Raw genomic sequence first — 21,103 nt, 5'->3', positions numbered from 1 at the left:
ATTTTTACATTTACTTTCATGAGGGATATTGGTCTTTAGTTGTCTTTTCTTATAGTATCAATAAGCTGGTAAGTGTTCTTTCTTGTTTTTTCAGAAAGAACAGGATTGACAGTATTCCTTTCTTAAGTGTTTGCTAGAATTCCCAGCAAAGCCATCTGGGAATTTAATTTTTTAGTAAACATAGAACTACTCAGATTCTCTATTTCTTCTTGTATTGGTTTTGGAAATGTCTTTTAAAAAATATATCCATTTTATCTAAACTATCTAACTTATTGGCACAAAAGTATTCAGGGACACCTGGGTGGCTCAGTCAGTTGAGTGTCCAGCTCTTGATTTTAGCTCAGCTCATGATCTCATGGTTTTGGGGATCAAACCTCACATCAGGCTCTGCCTCTTTCCCACTCACACATTCTCTATCAAAATAAATAAATATTTTTTAAAAAAGGTATTCCCAATTTTTATTTATTGTCCTCTTAATTTCTGTAAGGTCCACAGTAGTATCCCTTACCTTACTAAATTTTTTGTTACTATTTTCTTTTCAGTGAATTCTCTTTAAGATACTTTTAAACATAAAATCAGTCATTTATAAATCATGGTAATTTTATAACCTTTATAAAAAAGCATATCTCACTTCACTCTCCTGCCTAATTATACTAATAGGCCTCGCCCTTCAAGATCAATATTAAATACAATTGTGATACTTCTATATATTACCAACAAACATGAGGTGGCCTTTTGACATACACTTTTTAAAACTGAGTTAAAGAAATAACCAACTACTTCTTTTATCTGGAGCAGGGATTGACAAACTATGGAGCCAGGCTAAATCTGGCCTACCACCTGTTTTTGTAACACACTTTTTTTGAAACACACTCATTTATTTATATTGTCTGTAGTTACTTTCACCTTACGATGGCAGAATTGAGTAGATGTGACAGAAATCAGACAGCCCATGAAGCCTAAAATATTTACCCTCTGGCCCATTACAACAGTTTTGCTAACCCCCTAATTTAGAGGATTCTTCTTTTAATCAAGAATGGATGCTAGAGTTTATCAAACATCTTCTTGGGTAAGTGTTATAATGAATTTACATTTTCCTCTTTAACCTATTTATATGGCAAATTATATTGAGTTTCCTAATTGCACCATCCCTGCATCCTGGAATGAATGCACCAAGGTGTTTTTTTTTTCCTTTTTTTTTTTTAATGTTTATTTTGAGAGAGAGAGAGCATGTGTGAGTGGGGCTGGGGGCAGAGACAGAGGGAGAGACAGAATCCCAAACAGGTTGTCTGCACACAGCCCGACACAGGGCTTGATTCTCTAGAACTATGAAATCATGACCTGAGCCAAAATCAAGAGTTGGACACTTAACCCACTGAGTCACCCAGGTACCCCAGTCAAGTTGTTTTATATCTGGGATTCTTCTGATACATGTAACAGGAATTTTTTTATCAGTAATACTTATAAGTGAGATTGGTCTAACAGTTCTCTTCCCAATATCTGCTAGCCTTGTAAAAAAAAAACTAAAGAAATCTGCTTTTGAAGTATTTCCTGATTATCCTTAACAAATACAGTATCTGTTCCTCTGAATGTTCAGTGTTCTTCAAGCAACTGTTACTGAACTTAATCATATCTGAACTATGTTAAAGGAATTTAACTTCAGTTCCCCTTCTACTACCTCAGTGTAAGAAGGAAAACAATGCTAAAAAGCTGTAACATATTTTGATATAATGCTCTAGAAGCTGGGAGTGTTTTATACTAGACTGAATATTTACTAATGCTTCTTTTTTTTTCTCCTGAGTCTGCTATGTGTGTATGTATGGTGAATATGTAATACTTAATGTAATTTCTTAAAAATTAAACTATTAAAATGTAATTTCTTTAGGAATCACATACCAAGGTTAATTTTATAGACACACTATTTTAAAATTTTTTTTTTTTTTTCAATTTTTATTTATTTTTGGGACAGAGAGAGACAGAGCATGAACGGGGGAGGGGCAGAGAGAGAGGGAGACACAGAATCGGAAACAGGCTCCAGGCTCTGAGCCATCAGCCCAGAGCCCGACGCGGGGCTCGAACTCACGGACCGCGAGATCGTGACCTGGCTGAAGTCGGACGCTTAACCGACTGCGCCACCCAGGCGCCCCTAGACACACTATTTTAAAAGAAAAGGTGCATCTTAACTAATGCAGCTAAAGGGAAATGCAGTTTATAGAATACATTATTTCACACACAAAAATTACTAATCAAGTATGCTCTGGATAATTCTAGACTTATTCTATAATTATATAGCTACATGACTTTTGGACAAGTTATTTAATCTGTATGGACCTGAACTGAATCTCATCGTCTATGAAATGATGAATTTGATGACTCCTAGAGTCCCTTTCAGCAGTAAGATTCTAAGAATCTAAGATAACTAATTTATTTTTTATATTAAATCTCACAAGGTTCTCAAACAAGTGTCTAATCCTTTTTAATAAAGAAAAAATAGGTAAGTTTGATATGATATAATAGCTTTATTAGCCTCATGTTTATCTTTGTAAATTTGTCCAGTTTTCATTGGATGTATTTGTTCTGCAAAATTGTCTAAGGCCATAATTATCACACAACATACATATTTTAAAAGAATAATATAGGTGTGCCTGCGTGGCTCAGTTGGTTAAGTGTCCAACTCTTGATTTCAGCTCAGGTCATGATCTCAGTTTGTGAGTTTGAGCCCTGCATTGGGCTCTGTGCTGACAGCATGGAGCCTGCTTAGGATTCTCTCTCTCCCTTTCCCTATGTCACTCTTTCTCTCTCTCTCTCTCTCTCTCGCTCTCTCAAAATAAATAAGTGAACTTAAAAAAATTTTTAAATAAAGAATTTTTAAAAAATTAAAATAAAATAGGAATATAACTTTAAAAAAAATGGTAAGGGGAGGCTTTGAATAAGACCCATTATCCCTTGTTGAGTCTCAAAAAGACTTTAAAAAGTTACCTCTGTTTTTGGAAGACATCTTCCTTCCTGCTGATTTCAATGTTTCTTTATTTCTTTTTTTCCTAGTTGCTTTGATCTGTCCTTGACCAGATGCAGAATCAGAGTCAGAAGAGTCAAGTTTGACTTGACGGTGCCTTCTTGACTTGGATGCCTTGAGAGTGAGAAATCCAATTAACCACAATGAATCACAAAATGAATCCAACTGATGGATAATTTAGGGGAAGAAGCATATATAATCAAAGAGGAGGAAAAATAAAAATCATAAAGTACTTTACCATAATGCTGACTTAACACTTGTTGCATATATATACTCTTTTATCTTTACAATAGGAAAGCCTCTCTGGAGTGTCATCAGCAACTACTCAAACTGGGTGAAAAATGTAGTTGTTGGGTTAAAATGTAGTTGTAGTTGCATGGCTGGGAAACAGGTGTAAAGGATGAGTACTGTTTCTTACTGTCTAATAACCTATTTTTCCTTTCTTCTAATAACATTTATGTTCCCTAGTTACCACCATATGTTTTGAGTGGAACTACTTTATGCCTAGTTCCAGGTATGTGCCGCTGACCTAGTCAAAAGTTTCACATTCCCATGGCCACTGATTTTGGGCCATGATCTCTATCATGGCCAGAATAACTCCATTTTAGAGTTCTAGTTAACTATCAGGAAGGAAAATTCTCCCTTTCTATTGAACTTAAGCTGGGACCACGGCAAAGCGGGCTGTCAGGAAGAACACTTGAAGACAGTAAAAGCAACACAGCAGGTAAGAAATGGAGGGATGGTGCAAGGACATTTTAGTTTCATCAGTCAATGAATTCCCTTACTTGCTTAAGCAGAGTTCTCACAGTTTTCAGTTAATGCCATGTATGCAGTGCAGGTATTAACAATTGTTTAAAAACTATCATGCATTATATGTTAATTGTGTCTCAATAAAGAAAAAATCTGCAGCTATGCTATGACACTCTATTAACACTTTATGGGAATTATAATTTAATTCTTTAATAACTTTTAAAAAGTATTTCATAATGTCTAAAGATACACATTAAATATCAATTGACACTATATTATACGGAAACAGTTCTGGTTTAAAACAATTTGGATTAATTTATTGTTCTTCGTTCAACAATATTTTGTACTCAATTTACTGTGAGATACCTATATGTAACACTTAACAAATCTACAGTCACTTTTAACTTTTTTTATTCCTTTTCATTTCTACAACTAGTAAAATGATAGTAATTTCCCACAGAATACAGACATTCTTGGATTCATGAAAAAAAAAAAAACAGGAAAAAATATGGGATTGAGCACATAAGTTTATCAGTGCTCTCTCCTAAAATGCCACTAACATGAAAGTAAGAAGCTAAAAATGAATAAATTCACAAAACAGAGCTAACAGAAAACAATGCAGCTGCTAAAAAAATTTTAGCAGTAGAAACAGTGAGTGGTAGCTGATTGAAGTGAATGAAGAAATTTGAAATCTAATTGCCTATATTGAGGAAGTTACTAGAAAGCAAGCTGACCCAAGTGGATCAGGAATTATTCATCAGGAATGGGACAACAAAGGGGTGCCTGGGTGGCTCAGTTGGTTAAGTGTCTGACTTTGGCTCAGGTCATGATCTCACAGTTCATGAGTTGGAGCCTTGCATCAGGCTCTATGCTGACAGCTTAGAGCCTGGAGCCTGCTTTACATTCTGTGTCTCCCTCTCTTTCTGCCCCTCCCCTACTCACACTTTGTGTCCCTCTCTCTCTCAAAACTAAATAAACATTAAAAAAAAAAAAAAAAAAAAAAAGAAATGGGACAATGAAAATGGCAGATAGGCTGAAAATCTACAGAAGTAATTGTGTCCTGTTTCCCAACCTCAAAACTCAACAACTGACCTCCTGCAGAAAACAGGAGGCTTGCTCTCTGGAGAGGTTAAGCTGCAGGGTTGAGGAATGGTGTAACAGAAGAAGGGGACAGAGTCTCTCACTGACAACCCAGGAGTTAGGTGAAATCTGCATAAGGAACAGTAAGCCTCTTGAGGGACTCTCTCTGTAGGCTCCCAAAACATTGGCAGCCTGGTTTATTTACCTCTCCTTCCCGCAGACAAGCTGTCTGGTAAAAATGACCAGATCCAAGGAAAAGAAATACTGAGGCTAAAAGTTGTAGCTCTATATGACCACTCTTAAATATGATCTAAGGCTCTTCAAATGTTTCAACAAAGCCACCAAAATGAAAGAGATCAAAATAAACAAAAATAGGAACTCTAGGGAGAAAGGAGGAAACTTCAAAACACTGTAGCATCCCCAAACAGATAAAAGATAAAGATAGTGCCTCCAGAAAAAAAAATTTTTTTAAGTAAGAAAAGATTCAGAGAAGAAAAAAAAATCTTAGCAATAAAAAAAGGTCAGCAGAAATAAACAATTCAAATAATGGTTCAGAAGACAGAGTTTAGGCAGTCTTCCTGAAAACGGGTTGAAAACAGAAAACAAAAATAAGAAAATGAAAATTCAAGAGAAGAAGCAAGAATGCAGCAAAAATACTATCAAAGAAACAATATAAAAAACTTCTCATAACTGAAGGCTATCAGATTAAAAGGATGCCTGCCCTGAAAGCCAAGGGCAATGATGGGGAAAAAAAAGACCCACACCAAGTTACATTATCATGAAATTTCAAAACTCCAGGGATAGAAAGTCCTAAAACCTTCCATGATCAAGAATATCAAAAGGTGGAAGACAATAACAAACAACAGTGTCAAAATTCTAAGTAAACACCAGAAAAGATAACTGAAAGAGAAAAAGTTAAAGATGGATTAGGAATTCCGGGGTGGAAGTCGTGGAGCAGGAGACTGCTGGGTTATATGAGCTCTGTAGTAGTATTAGACTTTTTAAACTACGTACATGTATTGTGGCGCCTGGGTGGCTCAGTTGGTTAAGCGTCCGAAGTTGGCTCAGGTCATGATCTCACAGTTCATGAGTTGGAGCCCCACGTAGTGCTCTGTGCTGACAGCTCAGAGCCTGGAGCCTGCTTTGGATTCTGTGTCTCCCTCTCTCTCTGCCTTTTCTCTGCTCGCACTCTGTCTCTCTCTCTCTCGCTCTCTCAAAAATAAATGTTAAGGGGTGAGAGGGGAAGATGGCAGCGTAGGAGGACGCTGGGCTCACCACATCATGCTGATCACCCAGATTCCACCTACACCTGCCTAAATAACCCAGAAAACCGCCAAAAGACTAGCAGAATGGATTCTCTGGAGCCAAGCGCAGACAAGAGGCCCACGGAAGGGGGTAGGGAGGGCGGAGAGGCGGTGCGCACTACATGGACTGGTGGGAGGGAGCCGGGGCGGAGGGGCAGCCTGCCCACCAAGTAGAGCCCCCGATCTGGCTGACAAAAGCGGAGGGGCCAGACGGAGTGTGTTCTGACAGCAAGTGGGAGTTGACATCTGGAAGGTTATAAGCTAACAGCTCTGCTCGGAGAGCGGGAGGGCTGGAGGACAACGGGAGGGAGAGTTGTTGAGCCCAGGACGACAGAGCTCAGCTTGGCAGGGAACAAAGGCGCTCGCCAGCGCCATCTCCCTCGCCCATCCCCCAGCCAAAATCCCAAAGGGAACCAGTTCCAGCCAGGGAACTTGCTTGCACCACACAAACATCCAACGCTGTGCTTCTGCAGATCAATCCCTCCGGCGGCGGGTCTGACTCCCTCCCGGCGCCGCAGGGCCCCTCCCAAAGTGGATCACCGAAGGATAAGCGAGCTGAGCCTGCCCCTCCTGCCCCTGTGCACCTTGCCAATCCACCCCAGCACCACAAGCCTGGCAGTGTGCAAGTAGCCCAGATGGGCCACGCCACCCCACAGTGAATCCCGCCCCTAGGAGAGGGGAAGAGAAGGCACACACCAGTCTCACTGTGGCCCCAGCGGTGGGCTGGGGGCAGACATCAGGTCTGACTGCAACCCTGCCCACCAACACAAGTTATTCAAGACAGCACAGGGGAAGTGCCCCACAGTTCCGCACCACTCCAGGGACTATCCAAAGTGATGAAACAGAAGAATTTGCCTCAAAAGAAACTCCAGGAAATAGCGACAGCTAACGAACTGATCAAAAACGATTTAAACAATATAACAGAAAGTGAATTTAGAATAACAGTCATAAAATTAATCGCTGGGCTTGAAAACAGTATAGAGGAGAGCAGAGAATCTATTGCTACAGAGATCAAGGGACTAAGGAACAGTCAGGAGGAGCTAAAAAATGCTATAAATGAACTGCAAAATAAAATGGAGACAACCACGGCTCGGATTGAAGAGGCAGAGGAGAGAATAGGTGAACTAGAAGATAAAATTATGGAAAAAGAGGAAGCTGAGAAAAAGAGATAAAAAAATCCAAGAGTATGAGGGGAAAATTAGAGAACTAAGTGATGCACTAAAGAGAAATAATATATGCATAATTGGTATTCCAGAGGAGGAAGAGAGAGGGAAAGGTGCTGAAGGTGTACTTGAAGAAATAATAGCTGAGAACTTCCCTGAACTGGGGAAGGAAAAAGGCATTGAAATCCAAGAGGCACAGAGAACTCCCTTCAGACATAACTTGAATCGATCTTCTGCACGACATATCATAGTGAAACTGGCAAAATACAAGGATAAAGAGAAAATTCTGAAAGCAACTAGGGATAAACGTGCTCAAACATATAAAGGGAGATCGAGAAGACTCGTGATGGATCTCTCTACTGAAACTTGGCAGGCCAGAAAGGAATGGCAGGAGATCTTCAATGTGATGAACAGAAAAAATATGCAGCTGAGAATCCTTTGTCCAGCAAGTCTGTCATTTAAAATAGAAGGAGAGATAAAGTTCTTCCCAAACAAACAAAAACTGAAGGAATTTGTCACCACTAAACCAGCCCTACAAGAGATCCTAAGAGGGATCCTGTGAGACAAAGTACCAGAGACATCGCTACAAGCATGAAACCTACGGACATCACAATGACTCTAAACCCATATCTTTCTATAATAACACTGAATGTAAATGGACTAAATGCGCCAACCAAAAGACATAGGGTATCAGAATGAATAAAAAAACAAGACCCATCTATTTGCCGTCTACAAGAGACTCATTTTAGACCTGAGGACACCTTCAGATTGAAAGTGAGGGGATGGAGAACTATTTATCATGCTACTGGAAGTCAAAAGAGCTGGAGTAGCCATACTTATATCACACAAACTAGACTTTAAAGGCTGTAACAAGAGATGAAAAAGGGCATTATATAATAATTACAGGGTCTTTCCATCAGGAAGAGCTAACAATTAAAAATGTCTATGTGCCAAATACAGGAGCCCCCAAATATATAAAACAACTACTCACAAACATAAGCAACCTTATTGATAAGAATGTGGTAATTGCAGGGGACTTTAACACTTCACTTACAGAAACGGATAGATCATCTAGACACACGGTCAATAAAGAAACAAGGGCCCTGAATGATACATTGGATCAGATGGACTTGACAGATATATTTAGAACTCTGCATCCCAAAGCAATAGAATATACTTTCTTCTCGAGTCCACATGGAACATTCTCCAAGACAGATCACATACTGGGTCACAAAACAGCCCTTCATAAGTATACAAGAATTGAAATCACACCATCCATACTTTCAGACCACAATGCTATGAAGCTTGAAATCAACCCCAGGAAAAAGTCTGGAAAACCTCCAAAAGCACGGAGGTTAAAGAACACCCTACTAAAGAATGAATGGGTCCACCAGGCAATTAGAGAAGAAATTAAAAAATATATGGAAACAAACGAAATGAAAATACAACAATCCAAACACTTTGGGATGCAGCGAAGGCAGTCCTGAGAGGAAAATACATTGCAATCCAGGCCTATCTCAAGAAACAAGAAAAATCCCAAATACAAAATCTAACAGCACACCTAAAGGAAATAGAAGCAGAACAGCAAAGACAGCCTAAACCCAGCAGAAGAAGAGAAATAATAAAGATCAGAGCAGAAATAAACAATACAGAATCTAAAAAAACTGTAGAGCAGATCAATGAAACCACGAGTTGGTTTTTTGAAAAAATAAACAAAATTGATAAACCTCTAGCCAAGCTTCTCAAAAAGAAAAGGGAGATGACCCAAATAGATAAAATCATGAATGAAAATGGAATTATTACAACCAATCCCCCAGAGATACAAGCAATTATCAGGGAATACTATGAAAAATTTTATGCCAACAAACTGGACAACCTGGAAGAAATGGACAAATTCCTAAACACCCACACACTTCCAAAACTCAATCAGGAGGAAATAGAAAGCTTGAACAGACACATAACCAGCGAAGAAATTGAATTAGTTATCAAAAATCTCCCAACAAGTAAGAGTCCAGGACCAGATGGCTTCCCAGGGGAGTTCTACCAGACGTTTAAAGCAGAGATAATACCTATCCTTCTCAAGCTATTCCAAAAAATTCCCAGAAAGGGAAGGAAAACTTCCAGACTCATTCTATGAAGCCAGTATTACTTTGATTCCTAAACCAGACAGAGACCCAGTAAAAAAAGAGAACTACAGGCCAACATCCCTGATTAATATGGATGCAAAAATTCTCAACACGATACTAGCAAATCAAATTCAACAGCATATAAAAAGAATTATTCACCATGATCAAGTGGGATTCATTCCTGGGATAGAGGGCTGGTTCAACATTTGCAAATCAATCAATGTGATACATCACATTAATAAAAGAAAAGATAAGAACCATATGATCCTGTCAATTGATGCAGAAAAGGCCTTTGACAAAATTCAGCAACGTTTCTTAATAAAAACCCTCGAGAAAGTCAGGATAGACAGAACATACTTAAAGATCATAAAAGCCATTTATGAAAAGCCCACAGCTAACATCATCCTCAACGGGGAAAAACTGAGAGCTTTTTCCCTGAGATCAGGAACACGACAGGGATGTCCACTCTCACCGCTGTTGTTTAACATAGTGGTGGAAGTTCTAGCATCAGCAATCAGACAACAAAAGGAAATCAAAGGCATCAAAATTGGCAAAGATGAAGTCAAGCTTTCACTTTTTGCAGATGACATGATATTATACATGGAAAATCCGATAGACTCCACCAGAAGTCTGCTAGAACTGACACATGAATTTAACAAAGTTGCAGGATACAAAATCAATGTACAAAAATCAGTTGCATTCTTATACACTCATAATGAAGCAACAGAAAGACAAATAAAGAAACTGATCCCATTCACAATTGCACCAAGAAGCATAAAATACCTAGGAATAAATCTACCCAAAGATGTAAAAGATCTGTATGCTGAAAACTATAGACAGCTTATGAAGGAAATTGAAGAAGATGTAAAGAAATGGAAAAACATTCCATGCTCATGGATTGGAAGAATATTGTCAAAATGTCAATACTACCCAAAGCTATCTACACATTCAATGCAATCCCAATCAAAACTGCACCAGCATTCTTCTCGAAACTCGAACAAGCAATCCTAAAATTCATATGGAACCACAAAAGGCCCCGAATAGCCAAAGTAATTTTGAAGAAGACCAAAGCAGGAGGCATCACAATCCCAGACTTAACCTCTACTACAAAGCTGTAGTCATCAAGACAGTATGGTATTGGCATAAAAACAGACACATAGACCAATGGAATGGAATAGAATCCCCAGAACTAGACCCACAAAAGTATGGCCAACTAATCTTTGACAAAGCAGGAAAGAATATCCAATGGAAAAATGACAGTCTCTTTAACAAATGGTGCTGGGAGAACTGGACAGCAACATGCAGAAGATTGAAACTAGACCACTTTCTCACACCATTCACAAAAATAAACTCAAAATGGATAAAGGACCTGAATGTGAGACAGGAAACCATCAAAACCCTAGAGGAGAAAGCAGGAAAAGACCTCTCTGACCTCAGTCGTAGCAATTTCTTACTTGACACATCCCCAAAGGCAAGGGAATTAAAAGCAAAAATGAACTACTGGGACCTCATGAAGATAAAAAGCTTCTGCACAGCAAAGGAAACAACCAACAAAACTAAAAGGCAACCAACGGAATGGGAAAAGATATTTGCAAATGACATATCGGACAAAGGGCTAGTATCCAAAATCTATAAAGAGCTCACCAAACTCCATACCCGAAAAACAAATAACCCAGTGAAGAAATGGGCAGAAAACACGAATAGACACTTCTCTAAAGAAGACATCCGGATGGCCAACCAGCACGTGAAAAGATGCTCAATGTCACTCCTCATCAGGGAAATACAAATCAAAACCACACTCAGATATCACCTCACGCCAGTCAGAGTGGCCAAAATGAACAAATCAGGAGACTATAGATGCTGGAGAGGATGTGGAGAAACGGGAACCCTCTTGCACTGTTGGTGGGAATGCAAATTGGTGCAGCCACTCTGGAAAAGAGTGTGGAGGTTCCTCAAAAAATTAAAAACAGACCTACCCTATGACCCAGCAGTAGCACTGCTAGGAATTTACCCAAGGGACACAGGAGTACTGATGCATAGCGGCACTTGTACCCCAATGTTTATAGCAGCACTCTCAACAATAGCCAAATTATGGAAAGAGTCTAAATGTCCATCAACTGATGAATGGATAAAGAAATTGTGGTTTATATACACAATGGAGTACTACGTGGCAATGAGAAAGAATGAAATATGGCCCTCTGTAGCAACGTGGATGGAACTAGAGAGTGTGATGCTAAGTGAAATAAGCCATACTGAGAAAGACAGATACCATACGGTTTCACTCTTATGTGGATCCTGAGAAACTTAACAGAAACCCATGGGGGAGGGAAGGAGAAAAAAAAAAAGAGGTTAGAGTGGGAGAGAGCCAAAGCATAAGAGACTCTTAAAAACAGAACAAACTGAGGGTTGATGGGGGGTTGGGGGGGTGGGAGGGTGGGTGATGGGTATTGAGGAGGGCACCTTTTGGGATGAGCACTGGGTGTTGTATGGAAACCAATTTGACAAGAAATTTCATATATTGAAAAAATAAAAAATAAAAAAATAAATGTTAAAAAAATTAAAGAAAAAAAAAGAAAGAAAGAACTTACCTGAACAACAACTGAAAAGGCCTTTGATTTTATTCTCGCTAAGGATTCTGCCCTTTCACATCTCTGGATAAAAAATAAACAAGAAGGAGAAAAAGTTAAAACACATAAACATTAAAAGAAATTATGAATACGCAGGTATTTGTTATCAGAAATAAGATTGGAGATAGAAGGTACGGTAAAAAGAAATTAACATTTTTTGGACACATATTGACCAAAGACATATAAACACAGACAACATTCTCATAGCAGGTCTACAACACCATCTCCATAGCTACTGACTGTTGAAATTCAGGATTTAAGGAAAATTATATGAATGAAAGCCTTGGTGATCAGGCCACTCCCTCCTCATCTGCCTCCTCTTCTGCCTATGCCCCAAAATGACTCCTGTCTCATCCACGAAGATGGACGAAAACCCTGGAGGCAGGAAGCAATAAACAGTAGCTAGAGCTCCACACTGGCTGAAAGTAGGACAGGAAGTAACAAAAGACATATTTCAAAAACCCTACTCTGCCTGTGTAAGGACTAAGAGCACCTTCCACCATCATTCTCCCCTTTCCCTGCAAAAACTTAACATCCTCACTCCCAATTTACACTTGTTGTGGTCTTCCACAAGGTTTCCAGGAAAAAACAGACTAACTTTTCATAGGGCCGATGTTTCAGGATTTTCTGAGATAATTATTTTAATACCAAGGGTCATAATACCTGTACACAGAATCACTTGTATACATGATACTTGTATACAGAACCACACAGAAAATGAAAACAAACTAACCAAACTATTGCCCCGCAAACAATCAGATAGTGAATTTCTCTGACCTGTGATTCTTGTGAATTTCCTTCTCTGTTTTCTTCTCCATCTTTAACTTTTGATTTTAAGGATGGATTCTGGAAGAGCACAAAAGTTATATATACACATTTACAATTCAAATTAACTAAAAATCAATTGCAAATAATTTCAGAGCAATGAGAATCATTTATTTTTTTAATTACTGCAAAACTAAAAGATCATTTCACCTTATTACTGCACGGTTCACCACCTGACATTAAATTAAGATCAAGGTTAGGTTTCAGAATAGTTCTAAAAATCATCAATAAAATGCCTAAATCCTCCTAACTAAGGAAGGAAAACATGCATTTCATATAGTAGTAAGAAAATTGGTTTATTCTCCTTTCCTTCAGGTATTCAGAGGTCTTAGTAATGCTAACTAGAGAGTTTACTCAAAGAGGGTGCTATAAAAAAAAGTAGTATAAAAAAAGGGCAATAAGAGAGTACTCCGATAGATTTTTACATTGATTGCCTAGGTCATTTGTGTAACCCATTTGTAACACTTGAAGTATTCAAACATTCTAAACTGTGCTGTCTCTCATTAAAATAAATGTGGGTAGAGGAAGCAAACTGTTTCCTTCTTCTCAAGACTGTCATCTCATCACTTTCTTTATCTTTCCTAAAATTAAGTTTTGAGCCAAATCCCTTTATATAATGAAAAGCCAAAAACTGGCAACCAATCTTTCTGAAAGACAATATATAAAATAATAATTCCCATCTAGCATTTATGAAAACACTAATACATTATCAGACACATAATAAGTCATCAGAAATTGCTTATGTTTTACTTTTATTTTTTCCTAAAAGTATTTACTAAAATAAGATGGAGTGGTGATTTCAAAGCTAAATTCAGCAAGGCTGGCCATGAGGTTTCCAGGGTAAAAAGTTTCTCTAGGTGAAAAGGTTACTGTGGAATGTGGGCAGCTCCAGCGTCAGTATCTGGATCAGAAAACTAAACTGAAAATCTGTAAAACTGTGTAAAACTAAACTGTGCTGATGAGATCTGTAAATGGATAAATCGAGGCAGGCAGAGCATGCCCTCTCACAATGGAAGAAGCCACCACTCAGGTCTAGCAGTCTGTTGCCATGCACAAAAGTGGGACCACTATTACAAACCACTGATTTTTAACAGAAGCTGGATGTCTGAAATTTTAACTCAAGTCCACAAATATTTAAGTGCCAGTAATTATTTTGACATTTTAAAACAATTTTAGGATCAACACCGTGTCAAACAAACCACACGTGTGTGTAGGATTTGGCCCAAAGACCGCCAGTGTGCAACCTCTAGAAAATGCTAAATTATAAAGATTGGAATAAATCTATGGTATACCAAGATTACTTATTCCTCTAAAGATAGATAGATATTATATATAATGTATGTTATTTAATACATATTATAGAATTATTATTAATAATTGTGTAAATATATATATAATGACATACAAAATCTGTTTGTAAGGTTAAATAGCATTACATAGCTGATAACTGGCAAAGCTAGACCTAGAAAAGTAAAGCTCTCGAAATCTTAACTCCAGGAGAATGTAGCCACTCAACTAAACTGCCTCTCGACCTCATCATCCCTGTCTAGCCATTAGTGTAGAATGCAAATACAACAGTGATATATTAAACAAGCAGTCACATACCTTTCTGTCTTTGTGCCACTGCTGATGCTCTAAAACTATGTTCTTAATATTGTCAAAAAAATCATCCTTTATCAAGCTGAGGGCTTTGTCTGGATTGGATTTATCACCTGAAATTATATGTTTCATGTTCTGATAATGATCATGAACATTCAGCATTTCCTAAAAGTGAAAAGATGAATCTTTCAGTTCAATTTTTGAGGAGAAACTTAAAGGCAAAACCAACACAAAATAAAATGACACTCCCAAGTGACTAAGTTGATAAAGAATAATAAGCTACAGTATATTGAAAACAATATAATCATACAACCCAAATAGTACAACTTTATTAATGGTCTCCACAGAGATACACTAATCTTCACAAACCTCAAAGCCTCTGTGCCTGTCCCCATAAGCTCCATCATTACTTCACTAGTAAGATCCACGATTAAAAGAAATAGAAGGCAATTTATGACAACATTTGAGGCATCACTTAGACCTTCTTCCCCAGAAACCTCCAGCCAGTTGGGCAGGTCTATGGGGTAAGGGAAAGATAGCACATTACAGGTAGACTTCAGAAATCAGATAAAGCCAGTATGGAGACTTGGCTCAAAGAGCAGCAGAGAACGACTGACACTCCCATCACAGATGACCACTGCAACACCCGAGTCATCCCCAAGTTAGGCCACTCAATTCATTTCCAGTAGGTTTTGATGGCATTGACAGGGATCTGTTCAAACAATCACGAGCTGCTGGGCAGTGCTGAGTGCTCACTCATGCAGGACCTTCAAAGGAGAACACTGTCCAGACATGGGGAGCCTCAAACTTTGTACAGCTTGCGGTGTGCTGAATTCCATTATTTTACTACATGCAATAAAATACAGAGGAAAGACCACTAGCTGGACCCAGTTTTGAGGCTGAGTTCTGTCATTTGCTAGACTGTGACCTTGAGCAAATCCCTCAATCTGAAAATCACATTCCACATTTGTACAAAATTAAGTGATGCCATCTAGCCCACTGTAAACTATATTAAGTGAGCTTATACAAGTGGGAATGTTCTATAAAATGTAAAGCAACATACAAAGTTAAAGGATTAAGAAATAAAATAAAGTACATGCACCTTGGAGCCTTATAGGCTTGGACATTCAAATCCAGTGTCTGTACCTTACTGTACCCTACTTTATGCAAATTACTTACTTTCTCTGAACCTCAGTTTCCTTGTTTTTGAAATCAGGAAAATACCACCTCCTTTGCAGGGTTACTATGATCATTAGTGGGATAACAGACATAAAACACCTAACAGTTCCTGGCACGTGCTGAACACACAACACATGATAGCCACTACTGTATTATAATTGTAGAAGTAAAGAAACAAAGAAATGACTGGCTTAAGGTCATATTTAAGTAATAGAGTTATAATTCAAAATCAAAAGTTTCTTTTTCCCCATATACTTTTTTTTTTTTAATTCCAGTATAGTAAACATACAGTGTTATATTAGTTTTAGGTATACAACACCGTGACTCAACAAAAATCAGAAGTTCTGATTCAATATCCTAGTCTCTTCATTTTATTATGCATCCTTAACCACAAAGCTAGAACTAATGAGTAGCTGAATCATGACCCAAATTCAGGTCTGCTGACATGTAGGCTTAATAGCATTTGCAGGCAGGAGAAGCAACGTAGGGAAGTATTAAATGTAAGGATTATTATGAGAGCAGGTGAAAGACTGCACAAGGACAGGGTGAACAGAGTCAACAGAGGGAAAAGGCTCTTAAAGCAGGTCTGTGGTAAGTGAAAGACCCTACAAAAAATCACGATGACTTCACATAGAAGCTTCTAGGAATAGGCATTCCATAGCTTGGCCCTTTGGACCCTTCTCCCCAATCACCCTAAAAGGATATGCCTTTGTTCACCCCAGCTCTGTTCTCTAAAATCTGTCAGGGGCACCTGGGTGGCTCAGTCGGTTAAGCATCCAATTCTTGATTTCAGCTCAGGTCATGTTCTCATGGTCATGAGATCGAGCCCCACATCGGGCTCCATGCTGAGTGTGGCACTGGCTTGGGATTCTCTCCTTCCCTCTCTCTCTGCCCTTACCCTGATCGTTCTCTCTCTCAAAATAAAAATTAACTTAAAAAAATAAAATATAAAATCTTCCATACCTGTTTGCTGACATAGACAATATTTTCAAACAAAGGAACCTGTATTTCAACACTTTCAGAACCTTTAATTCTTAAAAGAACGTAAAATCAAAAACCATGTTTAAGAAGGTATGTTGACAAAAAATTAACTTTCTACCACCATATCAGTCCACAACCAAAAATGGGTTTTGTTTCAACCTCAGGGCAGTGCTATTCCATGCATGTAAAATTCTGGGAGTCTCACTACTTATTCATGTGAAAGATGATTTTTCTCAATACTGGCAACTCAAATAAAATACCAAAATACATTAGATGGTAAAGCTGCTTTAAGACTATGCCTCTTATCCATAAATCTTGATTTCATATTTTTGTTTTATCAGAACAGCTTTATTGTTTTCAGTGGCTTTTAAAATAAGCATTATAAAAAGCAACTTAAGAAATAAATACATAGTGTTAAAAAATAAAAATTAAGTCACTTTAAATTCTTGTTTTATGACCTATTTAAAATCAAACATAAATGGTGGCTTCAGTATTTGAATCTAAACATCCCAAGTCCAAGGGCAGTCTTCTATATTTTTTGCTTCTCACAGAGTTTCAAGATTTATTCCATAAATTTTCATATATTTAGAGTGTATTACATCTGATACTTTAGAGAAACAATAAGCATTCTATGATTGGTTAAAATCATTAGAAAAAATTTCAGTATCCCTAGATGAAGGTGTAACTTCTATATATAGTTAACAATAAAACATTTTTTTTTTTAATTTCAAGAGCATAAAAAACAAATTTACCTCTAACACATCAGAAGTGATAAGTTTCATTACACGATCATTTGGGTCCTTAAATTCTTCTGTAACTTCAGCTCGTTGAATTTTCTTCTTCATTCTATATGATAGCTGTGTGATAATGAATGTCTTTTAAAGGACATTTTTTTAGATAATCCATTTTCCAAAGACTATCAGACTTTTAAAATAACCTTTAAGGGGCACCTGGGTGGTTCAGTCGGTTAAGCATCCAACTTCAGCTCAGGTCATGATCTCACAGGTCATGAGTTTGAGCCCCAAACCAGGTGAGTTTGAGCCCCACTTCAGGGGAGCTCGAGCCCAATTTGGCCAGGCTGACAGTATGGAGCCTGTGTGGGATTCTTTCTCTCTCCCTCTCTCTCTGCCCCTCATTCACTTTTGCCCTCTTTGATAGACAGATAGATAGATAGATAAAATAAAGTATTTAAAAAAATAATAAAATAAAATAGCCTTTAAGATGTCATGCCACATGATTATAAATTCAAATGATAGAGAAGTTACATGATTGGCCAGCTGATGTCAGATCCAGAATTAGGACTTGGTGCTCTTTTAATCTAATATCTCAAGTGTCATAAGACTGAAGAAACATATTTTATTAGTGGACATTTCAATTCTTCACCAACTGACTTTAAAATTCCTTGGTCTTCTTTCAGTAACCTCTCTGATCTGAATAAAGGAATAAACAAATGGCAAATGCCAAATCTCATTTCCTATTCTAACAATTTGCTTAACAGATGGCATCTAGAAACACACTGTATTTAAAAGCAGAGACTAAATTTTTGTTTGCAAAAAGAAGTAATCAGAAAGCATTTTCTCCTATTTTAAGACACTGTTCTAATTGTATTGGAAATTATATAATATTCTTTCTACTTTATGGAGACTGAGGCACTTTATGAACAATGAAGTATAATTTCTCATTTTGAAAAACAATCTATTTTAGATAACATACCAATTTGGGCATTGCTGTAAAGTGAAATGCTTTGTCTAGTCGCAGTTTCCTAAAGATATAAGCTGCATCAAAATGTTGTGCATTTATCAAATCTTGCTGAAATTTTAAGACTTCATCCCAATCTTTCAGGGCAACTCTAATCTACAAACAAGAGAGTAAAAAAGTTACTAAAGGTATATCTTTTTCATTAATGTATTTTAATTTTGAAACATTGGCATTCCTGTTTAAATCAGTTTGTTGTAAAAATATTGTACCTGTTTCCTATTTCTGCTGAGGGAAAACAACAAGTATTACCTTTTGTTTTGGTTGACACAGTTGGGTGTTATATAATCCATATAGCAGATACAAAGCACCAACTCTGATCTGGAAGGTGTAGGGCGGTAAAAAATATTGCCAAGCCAAAGCTAATGCTTCTTTTGTAAACATGTTCTTTTCTAAATTTCTCATTCTACCACTAGAAAACAAAGAGAAAATATATTATGACTCTAAGTAAACCAGTAATGAACACGAATTAGAAGAGGTATATTCTAGCAGCTACTAGAAACTGGATGGGCATTCCACATCTGATCCTTTCACAATTCAAGCACAAAAACTTACTTTTCTGCTGTGCTTCTTACACTGAGGAATAGGCATGCACTCGGTAAACAGGATGCATCTTCCTAAGGCATCAACTTTACTTGCTGAATAGGGGAGCAAAGGGGGAGGGGCTACAAATTATTCCTGGTTAAGAATTTAAAACATTTTTAAAAATTAAAATAACCATGGTTATATTACAGAATAAAATACAAAAGTTATATGCCTTCTAATATACAATGGAGATTTTCCCCAATACTCTCAGGGATACACTCTACACCTCATTAGTCCTTGAGACACCTACGTGAAAAAGGTAAAGAACCACAATACAACATAACCCACACCCTCCTCCCAATTCTGCAGGACAAAGCTCACCAAAGTAAAGAAGGAGCAGGGTAGAAAAGCAGACTTCACTATACTCCCAAAGCCTGGGATCTTCAAATAATAAATACACTAAAAGAATGCAAAATACTTACTGTAGTATTAGCAACCAAAGCAACTGCTAAAGAAACATCACCACTACTCAAGTAGTGTCTACTTTTTTTCTCATTTTACTTTTTCCTCCTTAGCTAAATATATGGAGGTAACCCCCACAATATTTTCCAATATCTGCTTTACCACCTACTAGCTGTGTGACCACGGAGATTACTTAACCTCATTAAGCCTCAATTTCCCCTTCCATAAAACAAGGATAATTATGTACCTGCTTTTCAAAGTTGTTCTACGGATTAAATACATTAAGCTATAAATGTATTACATTTAGTAGCCATTAAAAAAATTAGTTCCTTTCATTAACTGTACAACAAATAGCTCTCTATCCTCCATCCCCCGCAATGTACAAACTACACAGGTAATTATTACACTGAAACAAAGAGAACTTTTACTTCTGATTCAGGAAAACACAGTCTTAATCACAAGAATTCATTCAGCCAATCATTTAGCTTTTTCAATATTGTGTGTGTTATGCTAATGAATATCAAACTTATCCAGTCACTGTCCTCACAGAGCTCTGTCTAATGGAAGGAAAACTTTAAAGCAATAATAATAATAATAAATGAATATTTACAGGGCAATGAAGGGTACCCTTAACACGTATTAGCTCATTTAACACTCATGACTGCAATAAGAGGTATTCCAGTCTCCATGCTATGGATATGGAAGTTCAGGCAAGTAATTTGCCCGAAGTCAGAGTTACTCTTTGGGTTGTGATTCAAATTCTGGCAGTCCCGCTCTGTAATCTGCTTGCTCTTAACCGCTATACTCTACCACCTTTTGAACTACACGCTGAAAATAACCTGTGCTAAGTCGAGAGATAAAAGAAGCATAATGCTCTGGGGAAAAAACCCAGTATGAACGCCTGACTTACTCTAGAAGGGCAAAGGAAGGCTTCCCTGAAACACTGTTCATTTGAGATTAATCTGAGTTTAGAAAAAGGTGGTCTGGCAGAAGGAACTGGGGGGAAAGCTCCAGGCCCAGTAAAGCCTGAAGAGGACCACAGGCGGCCTGGAGCAAGACAAACCACTGGAGTGGTAAGCAGGGGAAGGACAGGATCGGACTGGCACTCTAGAAAGACAACTGTGGTTGTATGAAAAACGAATTCAGTCGTGCAGCGTTCTGTCTTTGCTTGGGTGTTTGTTTTGTTTTTAAACAAGGGGCTTTAGGAGAACAAGGCTGGAGGAGGGCAAATGGTGGGTGACCTGGGCCAGGGTGAGGCAGAGGAGATGGAGAAGACGGTTTAGAAGGGTGGCCAGGCAGAAATACATACTCGGCGGGAGGCCGCAAAAGGACGCAGACGAAGCCAATGAAACTGCCCAGGAAGAAGGCCCGGGAGAGCTGGGGGCAGCGTGCAGGGGCTGCAGCCTTCCTCAGCCCTTCCCAGGAGCAGCAGCGCTTTGGGGAAGAAAAAAGCTTCCTACTCCGCCTCTGAGCAGGGAGTGATGCGAGGGTAGCGGACTAGAAACACCCACCAGAAGATGGTCCCGAACTTCATGCTCCTCCAGAGCTCCGTGAAGTCCTCGAAGCGCACGCTATCGGTCTCCTGGAAGCGGCTGAGCAGCGCCTCGCAGTCAGTCTGCAGGCCTGCAGGAGTCCCCATGCCTGCAAAAGCCCCTAGACCACGCGCGGACCAGCCGGCGGCTGTCGCCCAGGAAACCGAAGCCGGACGTCC

At 38.3% G+C, this 21,103-nt stretch overlaps 1 protein-coding gene across 2 annotated transcripts in view; it reads right to left on the bottom strand.

Annotated features, from left to right (window-relative positions):
• SNAPC1 (small nuclear RNA activating complex polypeptide 1) overlaps nt 1-21,103 on the bottom strand; it is a 33,160-nt gene extending 12,057 nt beyond the window's left edge. Inside the window, exons 1-9 of one of the 2 annotated variants that reach the window (XM_047862602.1) lie at nt 20,904-21,039; nt 18,961-19,043; nt 18,658-18,817; nt 18,364-18,504; nt 17,403-17,507; nt 14,497-14,655; nt 12,844-12,912; nt 12,028-12,090; nt 2,980-3,130 (exon numbers count right to left, since the gene is read on the bottom strand). In XM_047862602.1, the coding sequence (XP_047718558.1) occupies nt 2,980-3,130; nt 12,028-12,090; nt 12,844-12,912; nt 14,497-14,655; nt 17,403-17,507; nt 18,364-18,504; nt 18,658-18,810 (841 nt within the window). In that variant the 5' untranslated portion in view covers nt 18,811-18,817; nt 18,961-19,043; nt 20,904-21,039. Of the gene's footprint in view, nt 1-2,979; nt 3,131-12,027; nt 12,091-12,843; nt 12,913-14,496; nt 14,656-17,402; nt 17,508-18,363; nt 18,505-18,657; nt 18,818-18,960; nt 19,044-20,903 lie in introns of both variants that reach the window. The other variant, XM_047862601.1, reaches the window with a different exon arrangement.

This window comes from Prionailurus viverrinus, chromosome B3 (assembly GCF_022837055.1).
Source record: "Prionailurus viverrinus isolate Anna chromosome B3, UM_Priviv_1.0, whole genome shotgun sequence".
Taxonomy (NCBI): domain Eukaryota; kingdom Metazoa; phylum Chordata; class Mammalia; order Carnivora; family Felidae; genus Prionailurus; species Prionailurus viverrinus.
Note: the sequence above shows the minus strand (reverse complement) of the source record. Positions and strands in the feature narration are given on the sequence as shown.